At 42.2% G+C, this 16,620-nt stretch overlaps 1 protein-coding gene across 1 annotated transcript; it reads left to right on the top strand.

Moving 5' to 3' along the window:
• Positions 1–1,813: 1,813 nt before the first annotated feature.
• lrit3a (info leucine-rich repeat, immunoglobulin-like and transmembrane domains 3a) lies at positions 1,814–12,124 on the top strand (the record flags this gene model as incomplete). Its single annotated transcript, XM_079497132.1, has 6 exons — positions 1,814–1,847; positions 2,140–2,215; positions 4,240–4,706; positions 8,857–9,162; positions 10,491–10,732; positions 10,940–12,124. 6 exons carry the CDS (start codon positions 1,814–1,816, stop codon positions 11,618–11,620), a joined length of 1,806 nt encoding a protein of 601 aa, XP_079353258.1. The 3' UTR covers positions 11,621–12,124.
• Positions 12,125–16,620: the final 4,496 nt, after the last annotated feature.

Here is a 16,620-nt window from a genome sequence, read left to right as displayed (position 1 = left end):
GCATGCCTGGCTGACATCTCACAGTGGATGTCTTCTAACCACCTCAAGCTGAACCCAGACAAGACTGAGCTTCTCTTCTTCCCAGCTAAGTCCTGCCCCATGCGGGAGCTAACTATTTCCATAGACAACGCCTTGGTAACCTCAGCAACCTCAGCCCCAACGGCAAAAAACCTTGGTGTTGTCCTGGACATGCAGTCAGCTCTTGTTCAAAGCACACATTACAGCTGTCACTTGATCCTGTAGGTTTACACTCTATAACATTCAACGAATTAGACCCTTCCTCACCCAGGAGTCAGCCCAGCTCCTTATCCAGACATCAGTCATGTCAAAACTTGACTATTGTAACTCCCTTCTTACTGGCCTACCGGCATGCGCACTTAAGCCTCTCCAATTCATCCAAAATGCCGCAGCTTTCTTGGTCTTTAACCAGCCAAAATTCTCACATGTCTCCCCGCTTCTCTGCTCCCTCCATTGGCTCCCGGTCGCTGCCCGCACAGAATACAAAACTCTGATGCTGGCATTCAAAGCAACCAAAGGCATGGCACCCCCATCTTGCACGTCTGATCGAACCCTACAAACCCTCCCGCGCACTCAGATCAGCCAACGCAGGGAAGCTGGATGTACCTTCACTAAAAACGCCGGGACAACGCTCCACACGTCTGAAACTCTTCTCCCTTCTGGCTCCAAAACTGTGGAATGCACTTCCCATTACAATCAGTAATCACTGCAGACTCACTCCCAATCTTCCCGCCGCAGTCTGAAAACCCACCTCTTCAGACTCCATCTTGGCCCATAGCACTTGCTGTAGCACTCGCCCTAGCCCAACAACCTTACAGGCGAATGCAAAGGCTCAACTTATGTAACTTACATAGCATTTTATGTAGACATAGCACTATATAGTATATATGCAGTTTCATTATATAGATATATTCCACTGTTATGATCGTAACTTCCATATGTTTCATGATAACTAGTCTTTATGTACAGTGTATATGATGTATCGCCATGTTTTTGTTCTTGCTTAATGTAAATCGCTCTGGATTAAGAGCGTCTGCTATAAATGCCTAAATTGTAAATTGACGTAAATTCTCCATTCATTGTCAACGGCATTTAATGTTTGTGTTAACACATATTAGCCGATTTCCTCAGACACATATGACGTAAATTCTCCATTCATTGTCAATAGCATTTAATGTTATAGGACAAGAATCTACACTATAGGTGAATATTGGAGGGCCCTCAAAAACCACAAGTGTATGTATCCGTCTGTCCACAGGTCTGTGGAGGACGTCACAAACCCAACTTCCATCGTTCCATCCTGACTTCTGTGTGTTTAGAATGCAACATAGAATAAGTTTGAATCCCAAATTCACCAATTTTACAAGCAACCACTAAACATAATGTTTGCAACCGGTAAACGCAAGAGTGTTAGGGTCGAAGCCAAATCACAGAAGGTGATATAAGCATTGCTGTGCAGGAGATATGGTGAAGAGAGCTGAGAAGACGGTCAAGAAGAAGAGTGGGTGCAGTCACGTTAAAGAGGGTGTGAGTATGGACGTACAGTATAAGACAATGTGACGTTACTTTCCTGCGACGGAACATGCATGCTCTGCAGGCCTCGTACAGATCATTCCAGGTTAATATAAGAGAGGGGGAGGGAGTGAGGAAAGAGAGAGAGAGAGAGAGAGAGAGAGAGAGAGAGAGAGAGAGAATGGAGTTGACAACCACGTGTTTTCCAGGGGTGTGGCTATGTCACATGAGGGGAATCCTCTCCTATAGCTTCATATCAGGTGCTAACTAGACGATTAGCGCCATGCCCAAGGGAGCGATTCAGCCCCACCTCCGGGGTGAGTGACCCAGTCAACCAAGCGAGAGAAATCCTCTGCTAATCCTCCCCACCCCCTCCCCCCGCGACACATCACACCCAGAGGTCACCTGCAAGGAGATCTTCAGCAGGTGTCCCGTTGCTATCTAACAATTATTATTTTTGGTCTTATTTAGTTTTTATTTTTCCTTTTTTTCCTTCATCTGGGTGTTTGTGGTGATGTGTTATCATCCGGACGGCTCCTGACCTGTCCTCATTCGGTGGAACCATGCGTCTCCGTGTCCTCTATGTCTCCGTGCTGCTCTACTGGCTAGTCGGCATGGTCCACTCCTCTTGTCCGGCCCGATGTACGTGTAGCTTCTACGGACGCATAGACGGAGCAGCACTAAGGTATTTACACTGACAAATGTACAATTTCTTAAACTCTTTATCTATTTGGCAACATTGTTCTTTTGTCCTTAAAAGCCCATATAGCTGAACGGCATTTATAGTGGGACATTATTAAATTAATTGTGTGTGTGCGTGCGTGCGTGCGTGCGTGCGTGCGTGCGTGCGTGTGTGCGTGCGTGCGCGAGAGATAGAAAGAAAGAAATAATCAGGGGTGCATACTTAGTTTAGACTAGTCATTGGTTAGACATGGGTTAAGGTTAGGTTTAGGTGTGCTGCCCCGTGGGAGGTTAGGTTTAGGGTGAGGGTTTGAGATAAATTATAATTGTTTTTTTTGTATATTCTATACACTTAAATAACTAGTGTAAATACACATTCAAGTCAATATTAACGTTAATATTGTACCATAGTTTTTTTAATTATTATTTGCTGGACTGTTTGTATGGTCAACATGCAGGGCAGGTTCAAAATCAGAGATATAGCAGCAAAAGCTCATCCCAGAGGTCATGAGTGGCCTGGTGTGGTTTGGGTTCACGTACAGTACAGCCAAGAGGGCAAGATCAAGAATATCGCCTACCACAACATTTGAGTGAAAATATGGGCCCACAGCATTAGTGTTGGTGGAACATGCTTAATCATAACTAGCTACTATGAGGACTCCTTATGATCAATGTTATATAATGCTTTAAAGTGCAATACCACTCAACGTAAGACTTTACTTATTACTCAACATTCCCATCAGGGTTTGTGATAATGAACGTTCTCCTAAAACTGGACACCACAGCTTCAAGCCAACACAGGAGACTCACTGCATGCTTGTTTACAAACAAATCACCAACAGTGTTCCTTTAACAAGACAGTGCCAAGAACTCCCATCTTATCTCCAAAATCTAACCCTGGTTACTCCTCATAGTACCTTTCCATATAGTGTCTTTATGTATGGACTCAGTTATTAATATAGATCTGCTTCTATCTCCCTAAACATCCCACTGCGCACCAAAACTCAATTGTGTCATTTTTCTAGTAGATGACGCATCATCCTGAAATGCCACCGTGCATAAATACTCATTCCTTTTTTAATCCAACAGCAGACAAGCTGCCAACACAGACGTATGGTCTGTAATTAGGTCTTTCCATAGCGGTAATTAGATCTTTACTCCTGGGGGTGAGTGGATTGATTCCCTGCCAGGAAATGTACACAAGCTTGGCGGAGAACCCCTGAGCATTTCACTGTGGCAGAACATCATGTTAGCTTTAAGCATACTTTAACCAACCAGCAAAATACCAAATGACCGATTTCTTTATAATTATTTCTCTCTTATTCATTTCTTATTTATTTTTACAATTCTGTATTTTCTCTTATCCCTTTTTCAATACAGTAGCAAATGACTGAACATTATTTACACCATTTTCTTAGATCCTGTATTGTCTTCTTTTTTGGGGCTATGCTTTGCATCACAATATATATATTTTTAAAATTAAATCATTACATGACTACTATCAACTATACATACTACTACAGTGTACCTCCTTACTGTACAGGGACTACAGATTTAACCCCAAATGTAATTCTAAAGCTAATTCTGGGACAGTTGTTGCACTGTCCAATATAATATCAAATAAACTGTACTGGAACTGGAACAGATTTACCAACTGCAGTACTGAATCAGTGCCAGGCCCATAGCAATATTATCAGGGACTGGTCAATTGGTAGCGATCATAGAAAGCTCTTCTGTAAGAGAATTCTAGGAGAATAAACTCGTAACCTGGCACCACTATACCCTACCACTTTAAACCTACAGTAGCATCCCTATTCTGGGGGAACGAAAGTAGCAGAACTATAAAGCTCAAGGCACGTTGCAATGCAAGTCATGCGACACATTGTTAGATTGTAGATTGTCGGTGTCTATTTTCCGCAAAGAGATTGTGTAGAGGGGGGAAAAAAAGTACAGAGTCACCCAAGTCAAATTATTAGAGGGTTTAAGTGATTAACCCAAGAAACATGTACACATTTTGCTTCCTCTCAGGACGGTGCTCTGCAACGACCCGGACACTTCCCTCATTCCCGTCAACATTCCGGTGGACGCCATCAAACTCCGCGTGGAGAGGACGGCCGTGCGGCGCGTCCCGGCCACAGCCTTCTACTACCTGACGGAGCTGCGCTACCTGTGGCTCACCTACAACTCCATCAGCTACGTGGACCCCGGAAGCTTCTACAACCTCAAGGTCCTTCATGAACTGCGTCTGGACGGGAACAGTATCTCCTACTTCCCCTGGGAGTCACTGAAGGAGATGCCTCGACTGAAGACGCTGGACCTCCACAACAACCGGCTGCACAACATCCCCACGGACGCCATCCAGCACCTCTCCAAACTCACATACTTGGATCTATCCAGCAATAGACTGCAGACCCTGCCCACTGAACTTTTGGATCTCTGGCCTCCCTACAATGGAATGCCTGTCACCTCCAATACCTCACAGAAAATTGTGCTAGGTAAGCAATAATCGGGGGGGTAAAGTTCTTCTTGGCTTTGGACCTGCGTTTCATCTTTCCAGGACCGGGATTTAGTTCATCCTGGATCCGTTGTTTCCGGGGCTCCCTCTTAGCGCTTCTACTGCCTGTCTCACTACAAGGGGGATACATTTGTGTTCCACTCGTCCATCACAAATACATGTCTTGGATGCATGTAGAAACTATGTTCCTACATGTGAAATCTATGGGCTGTTAATTAGAAGTGCATCATAAATCTAGGTAGCGACTTCAGGGAGGATGATGTATTACCACTGCTCTGGTCTATTGGGAGCAGTAACAACATTATGCTAATTAAATGTCACACTTTGAATACATATCTGATGTGCTTGTCTGCACTTGTGTGTTATAATAATAATCATAAAATAATTGGCTGCCTTTAATAACATATTATATTATAATAATCCAGTTCAGTGGGAAATATTCCAGACATATTTTGTGCAGGAAACATGGAAAATCACACCCGTGTGAAGTGAGTGGTGCAACTCCGTGTGTGTGTGTGTGTGTGTGTGTGTGTGTGTGTGTGTGTGTGAAATCACCATATATACAGTTAAAATGTGCGTGTGTGTTTGTTTGTGTGTGTGTTAGGTTGCACACAGGTGGTGATTAACAACCATGCTGTTTTCGTGCTCAGACGCACCCAGCCACCCACCCACCCACCAACACACATAGCAAGGGAGTGGTTGCACCACTCAAAAATCACATCTTGTACACGGCGAAATTACGACTCAATTTTGTGTAGAGTTGCAGAGGTCTCTACACCACATCTCTTTGCCAAAAATAGCCAATCTACAAGCTCACGTGTTGTGAACTTGTAGATCGGCTACTTTTGCCAAATGTTCACCTGTTACAACATGCCCACAATAGGGTCTGTGCATAACTGTACTCCAGGGGGTTCTAGAAGTTGGCAAAGTCATTTTCTGTTCCAACCAAGTTCATTTTCCTATACCTGCGTTGGCTTGGTAGCCGAATTGAAACAGACCCACATATCAGTCAAGTTTATTTATATAGACCATTTCATACACAATATGACACCTTCATATCGTTTTTTCTTTTTTCTGTGCTATTGAACACCCTTTACATCTCTGTGTGGGTTTTACCAATATTGAACCAATGAAAAGTATTAAAAAGCGACTAAATCTCCTAACTCGAACTCCTAAAACTGTCTGTAAAACCACATAAGCTTTGAAGATAGCTGTTTTTTCCTTAATTGATTAGAATAACGAAATCAGACGGAAATAAATCCTATCTCCACATTAATGGTCAAAAACGTCCTAACTCCACTTGATATGAGCTGGATTTGGGTAAAGCGATGATAATATACTGTAAGGACACATTCAAGTATCTGAGAATGTATAAAGTCACCGTACCAACTTTGATGAGGCAGTATTGTGTTCTAAAAACATGTTTTAAAAATATACCGGTATATATTATTATTATTATTAAATAATAGCTATAAACATATATATATATAGACATATAGACATTAAACATAGCTGGTTTATGTGCGACAGCAGAGATTTGTGTTTCCAAACATACACATTTTCTGCAGAGCAATTCAAACGAACCGGAACAGGAAATGTGTATGCCACCATCATGCACAGAGCCTATTTGGGAAGGGATGCTAGGGTTCATGTGCTTAATAACTAGAACATCTGCAGTGGTTGGAGCATGGTACTTGACCCTGGTGTCGGGTAGGACAAGTTATTTGAAGCAGACACCAGACGGCACACTTATACTTAATGTACATCGTTGCAATTACTGTAGCTTTCTTTGTCAGGAGAGGAAGACAACAGACATAACATTTTGGATTATATCTGAGCAGGATATACTGTAGGGCAGGCTATGTATAATGTATCTATAGAACAGTGATCTGATAACTGGGTTCTAACATAATTCTGTTAGAATGAGGGGTTAGTTTCCCTACTGAAGCTGGAGCCATGCAACTTATAGCTCTTTAATGCATAATGACACTTTGGTAAAGGTTTGGGTTGTGTAGTTGACGAAGAAAAAGTTGAGTCGGCAACTCTGGTAAATAATACTCGGCTCCACTGGTTTATTGCTTCAACGTTTCAATCCGGTTGGATCTTCTTCTTCTTCAGGAATAACAAGAATAACAATATTATTGTCATGATACCTTGTCATGATGTAACTTCAAATATTAGTGATATTTCTTCAATAGGTGTTCCGGTGATAAAAAGTATTTCCTACAGCTTTAAGTCCAAAAATCTGAACCAACCCCTTAAGGCATAGGTTAAACTAAAAGCATCTCTGGCCATGTCGACCACTATTACAACCCGGTCTAGGGCAGATGTTAAGTCATGTGAACCATGGGATTTATAAAAGTACTCGTCTCTAACTGCGTACTGTTTCATGCACACAATCACCAAAATCGATGATTTGCGGCTCAATTTAACTACATGAACCCTAGAGTCCCTTTTCTGGGCATGTTATAATAGGTGAACATTCCGTGAAAGAACTGCAGATAAGACTGCCTATTCTTGGCAAAAAGGGTAGCAAGTACGGACCCCTAGCTGAGGGGACCCCGGGTCAACAAAGTATATCGGGTATAAGTGGTTAAATGTAGCCGATCCTCACACTATCATGTATAACTAAATACCGGTATCATAAATTCACAAAGCCACCTCCAAATGCCAGGACTCTTTTATTTTTATTTAGTAAGTGATTTGAATAAAGTCTACCGAGAATGATACATTTCAAGCCCTTGCTGCTGCATGAGAGATACACAACATGCCAATGGAGATGAAAGTGTGGCCTCTTTAGCTCTGTTGCAAACAGGAGAGAGGGATAATGTTAAGAGGGTCTTTAACACCAAGTGAGCTAATCCCTACTGAAAAAGCACTGGCAGTACTACTTGAAGGAGAAACAGATTACACTGTAGCAAAAACACCTGTTGTCTTTGATAACTTTTTAAATCTAACTAAATATAAGTATCTAACTCGTAACTAAAAAATATATAAATATATTGTTCTAGTAGGCCTATAAAGGTTACATTCACCAATTAACTGAACCCAGGGGAAGCAATTGCGGTATTTCTCTGATCATCATAAGCACTTCTAAGCGGAATCTAAACGGATGCATACTGCAAGCGAGTTCAGTGTGTTGTATGAAGACTGCTGTAGTGCATTATAACCATATAAAAGTGTATGGCAACATGGGAGGGAGCTGATGGAAGGAGGGACTTAATACCACATAGTGGACGAAGGCCAGCTTTAGTGTTTGGCCGCCGTTAAGAACATGCTAATCTGGTTAATTGGTTTTCCTACACGTGCTTTCATGTGCACACAGTGTGTACAGGAGTGGTTGAAGTCAATGAGGTAACAAAAAGAAAAAGACCCAATAATACTATTCAGTTTTCAGCGTCACCCAGCTAATTGCTGTCCAAGTGGTCAGACTTGAGCAGTTAACGGTCTTGCTCAGGGACAGCTCAATACATTGCCTGTCTTTAGGGCAGGACTTCCGTTGTATGTACAAATACTTATCAGAGCATGAATGTCAGTCAACAAATGGCAGGGTAAATAGTCACATTCCTGTGTTATTTGGTGTTGTAGGTTGAAACATGCCCATGTAGAGACTAGAGATATATTATACGGTAGTTACTTTGTCAAGGAAGCTTGATTTTTTGAGTGTCTTTAAAATATGGCAATTTTCATCCTCCACATAAGAGCTCAGCAGGACAGCCTGGGACCCTTTCTCAATCCAGGCCCATACTGTAGTTGTGGTTTGTTCTAATTTAAAACCTATTTAAGCCTTACGTTATCTTTACTTATATGTATACTGTGTTTACATGTATTTTTTAAACAGCAAAATCATAATTTGTGGGATTGCAATTATTACCGTATGACACAGCTCTGTTTACATAGCTCTGTTTACACATTTATTTATTCATTATTTATTAGGTCTATATCTGAAATTGTACGTACATTTCTTTACTTTGGCAATATAAACATGTTTCCTGCATGGGCCAATAAAGTCCCTTTGAATTGAACTGAATAGATAGCCACTTCACCTGGAAAGACAAATAGTGGTAGGCAACTGATTTCAAAGTAATCCTACCAAACCATATACTTTATATCATATCTCTCATCATCAGGTATGCAGGACAACCCCTGGCAGTGTGTCTGCCGCCTCTCTAAGTTGATCGAGACTGCCAAGATGACGGACACACCTGTGATTCTCATGGACCGGGTCCTGATCTGTGTGGAACCAGAAAATCTGTCTGGTGTCCTTTTCCAACGTGTTGAACTGGACCAGTGTGTCAAACCAACAATCATGGTCTCTGCCAAAAAGATCACGTCTACCATGGGCAGTAACGTCCTGTTGCGCTGTGATGCCACGGGTTTACCAAACCCCAACCTTGTCTGGACCACAACAAATGGCGCTCTTGTCGACAACACAAGTAATACACTAGTACACACTGACAGCATACTCTCAGAGGATATACTCACGTATAAACTAACTAATGTATATATTTTGAAAAGCATAAACAATGGCAGACACCTCAATGTCTTAAAATAATTTCTGATTTGACTGAATGTTATTGCTTTTTGATTTGCATAGAAAATGCGGTAACACTTTATATTAAGGTCGCCTTTATAATGCATTATAAGCTAATTTATAATGCATTATAATGTGCTTATAAGGCATTATAACACTTGTTATACATTTTTGTAATCATGTATAACAAGTTATAACCATGTTTATAACATATTATAAGTGCTGGTCATAATGCATTATTATGCTCAGTGAACAGCACATTATAACTATTATAACTTAGGTGGTTATAAAGGCACATATAGAAGTGCTGTAATGTCTGTGTGATAATGCATTATAACCAATGTGTTTATTAAATGGAATAATGTCTTATAAACATCAATAATATGCTATAGCATATTATACAAAGTTCTTTCACTTTACTTAAAGGTCACAAAGTCATGCAATAGGGTATTATAAAATTATACAACTGCTAATAACCATTAAAGAATGTTGCCACTTTACTTAAAGGTCTCAAAGTCCTGCTATAGCATATTATTGATGTTTATAAGACATTATTCCAATTAATAAACACAATGGTTATAATGCATTATGACACAGACATTACAGCACTTCTCTATGTGCCTTTATAACCACCTAAGTTATAATAGTTATAATGTGCTGTTCCACTGAGCATAAGAATGCATTATAATATGTTATAAAGGTGGTGGTTATAAGTTGTTATACATGATTATAAACATTTATAACGAGTGTTATAATGCCTTATAAGCACATTATAAATGCGCTATAATGCATTGTAAAGACGACCTTAATATAAAGTGTTACCGAAAAGGCATTTTATTCAAAATTACAGTGTCCAGAAATATTTTGTATCTACCTCGTCAGTTAAGTACTCCAATACTGAGGCGCTCACATTGTGCAGGAGTAAAGTTCCTGCCTATCACTGCGGAGACTACGGGTTTGAATCCTCTGCGGTGCCTCCGGTTTGGGGGGGGGTCGTCTCAACTAAAACAATTAGCCCATTGCTAAGCCTGTCAAGCTTTTACCACCAGATATTGGCATGTCAGCCGTTTTCAAGTACTGCCATGACTGATGTGTAGGAAATATTATACATTAAAATGTCCTTAATAGCCCAGTTTACCCTGTTCAATCCTTTAGAGAACAGGTCAGGAATTGAGGCATTTGATAATGCTTGCCGTTATTTGACTTCCATGTTTTTGTGTCATTTAACAGTGCAAGAATCTCCATCGGAAGGTGTGCAATGGTCCATCATGAGCATAAATGGGGTTATGGCTACAGATGCTGGAAACTACAGCTGCACAGCCAAGAATTTTGCTGGCAAAGCCATTGCCACCATCACGGTTGAGATTGCCGGCATAGAGAGTACCACCATCATCATCCCGACAACTGCCAGCAGCGGGACCGCATCGGCCGGCCCAACAGGCCCGACCGCAACAATCATCACCTCGTCGGACGTCTCCATCTCACCCTCTTTGACCACAACCCCTCTTCCCCCAACCACCAGCACCACCCTTCCCCCAACCACCACCACACAGCCCGCCCCACCACCACCCCCACCCCCACCACCCGCCCCACCCACCACACCCGCCCCGCCCCCCAAGAAGAAACCCAGTGATGGCAGTAATCAACAGAAAGGTCCCGTTAGACCTTCCCAGGTCCAGCAAGGAGAAAATGTAAGAAAACTGGCTGCGGACGAAAAGAGCCAGAAGATAGACGCTTCAAAGTCGCTCAGAGATATGAGCATCGTGGAGGAGACATCGGACAGCGCTGTGCTGCTCTGGACAATCGATGGGATGCCTAGTGACTCCCCACTGACAGTCGTGTACTCGCCATACGGTGAGGAGGACATCAAAGACACAGTAGAGACCACCGCCGGCACCGGCAAGGTGTTACTGGAAGGACTGGTATCTGGACTACGGTACTCTGTGTGTTTGGTGGCAAAAAACACTGTGGGTAAAGACCCCTGTGTGGACTTCTACACGTTGGAAATCATACAGGTGGAAGATCAGAATGGGCTCCTACTGATAATGGGCACTGCAGCCTGCATCGTGGTGCTACCTCTTATCGCCCTACTGCTCTATAAGATCCTGGGTCTGTACAGCCAGAGCAGCAGCTCACCTCCGGACCCAGAGGAGTTGCAGAACGACAGCTATGTCACGTTTGAGACCATTACAATGAAACAAAGGGCAATGAACTCGAACTCTCACCCCACCCCACCTCAGATGTGGCCCAGGAGACCGACTCAGTCAGAGTCAGATCGATTGTTGCTATGCTCCAGGTCCAGTATTGACTCCCATGAGACCTATAAGAGTGACAGCTCCAGGTCTGAGTTTCTCTGTTGACATCAGGGGACGACAGCCATCTAGCAGACCCACTTTAAGCCTTTAACAAGCCTTTTTACGTGACATTGCTGAGTTATTAACGAACATGTTAATAATTCACTGATCAAAGGTAGCCTGTAAAAATTGTTGCGTACACTTGTGGAGATGGGGTTTGTTGGTTTGATAAAACTCAGTCAATACAATGACTTATTTTTATGTACCTATGGAGCCTTACATTCTTCAATATGTTGACATGGTTGGCATCATAGAACCACACTATTGTTGGACTTTGCTCAATCTTCAACAAAACCTTTTAAAGAAAGACTTATTATTACATTAAATGCCAAACGTTTTATTGAACCTTGGGCCACAGTTGAAGACGATGGTGACGAAAAAAAACTAAAAAAGATTTTAGTGTAGCCATTGCAGAGGCATCACACTTGCTGAACTGAGCTGGTTCTGTGCTTTGATCAACAGTCAGAAGTCAAACCGACTGGTGTGGTAAACACAAGACATTCATGCACAGTGGGGCGTGGTCATCGTCTGAAATCCACGTAACTTGAGAATTCGACATGCGCGTTCCACACCACCACAGGGAGTGCAGTGCCCAGTGTCGAGTCGGTCGGACCCATGGTTGTCTAGAACTGACACAAAAGGCCTCTGTATGGGCTCTGGACCTGATCTCTTATGGAGCTGTCCTGTTCCGACATCATTCTGACATCTGCATTTCCAACTTGCATCGTTCCAAGTAGGCTAGAGCACAATGGGCACCGCTCTAGAGGCTCTGGACAGGGCCCAAATTAGCCAATTGATCACACCTAGATCTCCATATATGTAGCTGGCCTGTTCTGACATCACAATTATGTTCTGACATCTGCATAGACTCCATATTTGGGGATGCCTGATAAAGAACTCCATATATGGGCATAAAAGGGAGACAGACAGCAGTCTGCCGCCAATGAGGCGGATGCGTGCACGAAGCGACCTCGCCCTCAGGGCGAGGTCGCTTCTCGCCCTCAGGCATCTTACTGGTTAACTATTTATCTCAAATTCATGAAATCAGTTAAATCTAACTAAATTAAACTGATTAATATTTCATATGCCATATATTTTCAATACAACCAATTGCCAATAAGTCAGCCACCCGCCAATAAAAACAAGTTGCCCGCTAGCTCACTGCATACTTTTCTTACCTGGCCTTAGTGACTTTTGAATATTAAAGCGAAACATTTTATTTTTTATGAAATAAAATAAATGAGTGCGAAAGCAGAAGCACCAACAATTCATCAGTATCAGGAATTGTGCTGTTGAAGGTCATACTCGGCTGAAAGGGTATTGTAGCGGGTGTACACTAGTAAAGAATGTTTGAACTGGGTTATGGTATCCATAACAACAAGCATTATCAATCCCCGAGCAAAATAGGTGGCTGTGAACAAGGAAGTATGACACACACATGTTATGACCCATCCATGCTTTTATATCCATATGTGTGTGCTTCACTGATCGACTTGTACTGATTCCAGATCAGTGCAAGGTCTTCTACTCTGGCTACAAACATGTCCGACATCACTGATCTTTATCTCATGGTTGCTTCAAGCTAATTGTTGCCTTATTCTATAAAAACAGACATGTTTTTTCTAATATATATTTCCAGTCTTTCTGACTAAATGTATTTGTACATGAACAATGTTGTGAATTTATTTTTAATAAACTGAATATTTGATGAATTTGAACTTTAATTATAATTCATGAATTATACCCGTGCTGTGCTACCACATCTAAATCAGAGAAAACACAAATCAACTAAGGCTGCCCCAAAATAACTAATAAATAAATGTAAGGTTATATTTATGCTAATCAAACAATTAATAGTTTAACATATGAATCTGTGAACTTCTCCCAGAAGTTCAAGAACGTCTCCTAAACAATGCAACCTGACACACCAAAGAAAAGATAGCTGTGAAGTTACACTGATGTAAGCTTTCGATATGACACATGTATACAACTGAATATTTGGTTGCTTTACTTGTGCCTGCCACACACACACACACACACACACACACACACACACACACACACACACACACACACACACACACACACACACACACACACACACACACACACACACACACACACACACACACACACACACACACACACACACACACACACACAGACACAGAGGATGGAAGTTTCAAAGACTTTGGAGTTGCTACTACATCCTCTGATATACATCGTACGTTGCAAAATGTTAAGAAGGGAAAGAAACTAAACAAATGTGAAGTATAACGTCACATTCATACAGCTCCAACATCTACACTCAGTTTCCTAGACAACGTCATCTAGACTCGCTGACTCTCATGGAGAGTCATTATCATTGGACCACACCAAGTCACCGTACCGCTATTTACAGACTCCAGGATGGTCATTGTTGTCTGTCGGGGGTGAAACCTTGGGAAAAGGTCAATGCCCTGCTGTTAGCGGAGAGCATTATAGCCTGGAGACAGGACAACTTTCTCAGCCAGTCTGTGTAACTCCTCTATGAGGTGGTTAACTGACTGACGTTGCTGCTGACAATACGACAGTCATGGACGCTGTGAATGAAGCCGTTCTCAGCAGTAAAAAAAGAAGGGGAAAAAAAGGAAAAACATGATATTAGATAACCAGGTCCGCCGCTCCTTCCCAGTTCTCTGCTAATGACTCAGACAGATAGACAGGCTGACACACGACACAGACAGACTGACGTGCAGGCAGAGATGCAGACAGACAGACAGACAGTTCAACTTCAAGGCAAGGCAATTTGATTTGCATAGCACATTTCAATCACAAAGCAATTCATCTTAAAGATGCTTTCTATTAGGTATAAAAAGGTGCATTCAGAAGAAAGAAAAGGCATTCAAAAGCATGTCAATTTGGAAATAAAGTATAATTAATATGGTACAATTATTATTATAATTTTTTTTAATAAAATGCATTGGACATTCATTGTTGCCATAATCACAAGCCTTTGATCCTATTTGTTCTATGTGTGAAATAATATCGAAATGTGAAATTTTAAATCTGTGTATATGTATTAGACTGGTCCTAACTGGTCTCGATACTCAACACTATGATATCATTTAGAATTGGTATCATGTATAGCGTTTTCTTAGTTCTAGTTAATCACCATTATTTGTATACCACATAGTTGACCCAATTATATACCATATAGGCAAACAAAAGACAAACAAAATAAGCTTTTTTTTTTTTTTTAATGTTTTTTTTTTGTGGCTTTCGCCTTCATTTTATATCTTTTATGGAGGGACAGACAGTAGGCTGACAGGAAATGGGGAGAGAGATGGGGGGGAAGACATGCAGTAAAGGCCGTCGGGATCGGGAGTCGAACCCGCGGCACACTGCCAGACTGGATTACCAGCCAAGGTGCCTGGACCACTGAGCCATAGCCCAGGCCGACAAAATAAGCTTTACTCACAGTATGTATGTATGTACCTGTACTGTACACAATATTTAACAATAACGTACAACCTTGAATAGTTAGTAGAGTTGACCCAAAATGCAATGCAAATTTGTTGTCTGACCAAAACAACAAACATGAAAGTAGACTTAAGTGTAAAATACATAAATCACAAGAACTCATAATAACAAGATTATTATTAACTTGATTTGGCTATTCAACTTTTGATCTGAATCCATAACTATACCATGATCCCTGGCTTGGCCTTTATTGGGCTTCAAATACAAGGAGTCAAGCCGGTGAGCACTACATAACTCAACACGCTGTGTTGTGTGTGTGTGTGTGTGTGTGTGTGTGTGTGTGTGTGGTCTTTCGATGTGTGTTTGTAAATGTTCTGTTTAGCTAGCTAGGGATACCACAAATCAACAGAATTCTGTGAGACCCAAAGAAGATGCCATATATGCGTCCAATAAGACACACACACACACACACACACACACACACACACACACACACACACACACACACACACACACACACACACACACACACACACACACACACACACACACACACACACACACACACACACACACACACACACACACACACACACACACACAAAGGACAGAGATCAGGGGGTGGGGTGAGGGTGACTTTCACTGTTATTCTCTCTAGCCAGCCTCATTAGGTGCATATTCCACATTCTATCTCAGACTGACTACAGCCACTCAGAGAGACCAGTCCTTCTACTAAAGCTGATCTGGGATGTGTCAAATTCACCACACGGGTGTCAGGAATTTCATACTTTGCTTCCAAAACAGCCAAGCTGCACGGGGGCCGCAGTGAAGATCCAGTGGGATCCAGACAACCTGTTCTGAGTGCCCAGACATCAACAACTGTCCTCGCTCACTGGCATCTTCTCCTTTTTCCCTTTTTTTGTTTTGTTTTTGCGCCTATCTCAAAGTCAGTGATGTAAAATCGGCCTTCAATCTCTCTCTCTCTCTGCCTCTCTCTTGCCCACTCTTGCTCTCTCTCTGTCTCTCTCTGCTGGCCGAAGCTTGGACAAGGATGTCATCATTGGTCCATCAGCGAGTGTCACAGGGTTTCGGGGGATTTGTGTGTGCTGGTTCCGACTGTGGGAATGCCTGAGAAGAAGTGACACGCCTGGTGGTGCATCTCACCGGAGCACAGGATTATGTTGGTTGCCACGCTCGTGGCCGTGCTGATTTGTTTTATGGTGCAAAGCTTAGGAGCCCCGACCCCTGGCAAAGCATGCTGGGAACGTGTACCGTCGGATGCTGGCAGAAACAGCAGCTGTGTGGGTGAGTATGTACAGACTATAGCTTAACTACAGCAAGTATACTGTACAGAGATATTCAGTAAAGTACAGGTGACATCCTGGGTCATATGTGTCAGTACAGTGTGTATGCTGACATTCTGCAACGGACTGTTTACTGTCAAATCTAAACTTTGGGGCAGCAGGGGCTCAGGAGGTAGGGCGGCTGTCGGGGAACTGAAAGGTCCCCGGTTCAATCCCAGGCTCCTGCTGGCTTTTTGTGGA

Source organism: Electrona antarctica (genome assembly GCF_951216825.1).
Source record: "Electrona antarctica genome assembly, chromosome: 1".
Classification (NCBI taxonomy): Eukaryota; Metazoa; Chordata; class Actinopteri; order Myctophiformes; family Myctophidae; genus Electrona; species Electrona antarctica.
The sequence above is the reverse complement of the archived record's forward strand: the minus strand, read 5'-3'. Positions and strand labels throughout refer to the sequence as shown.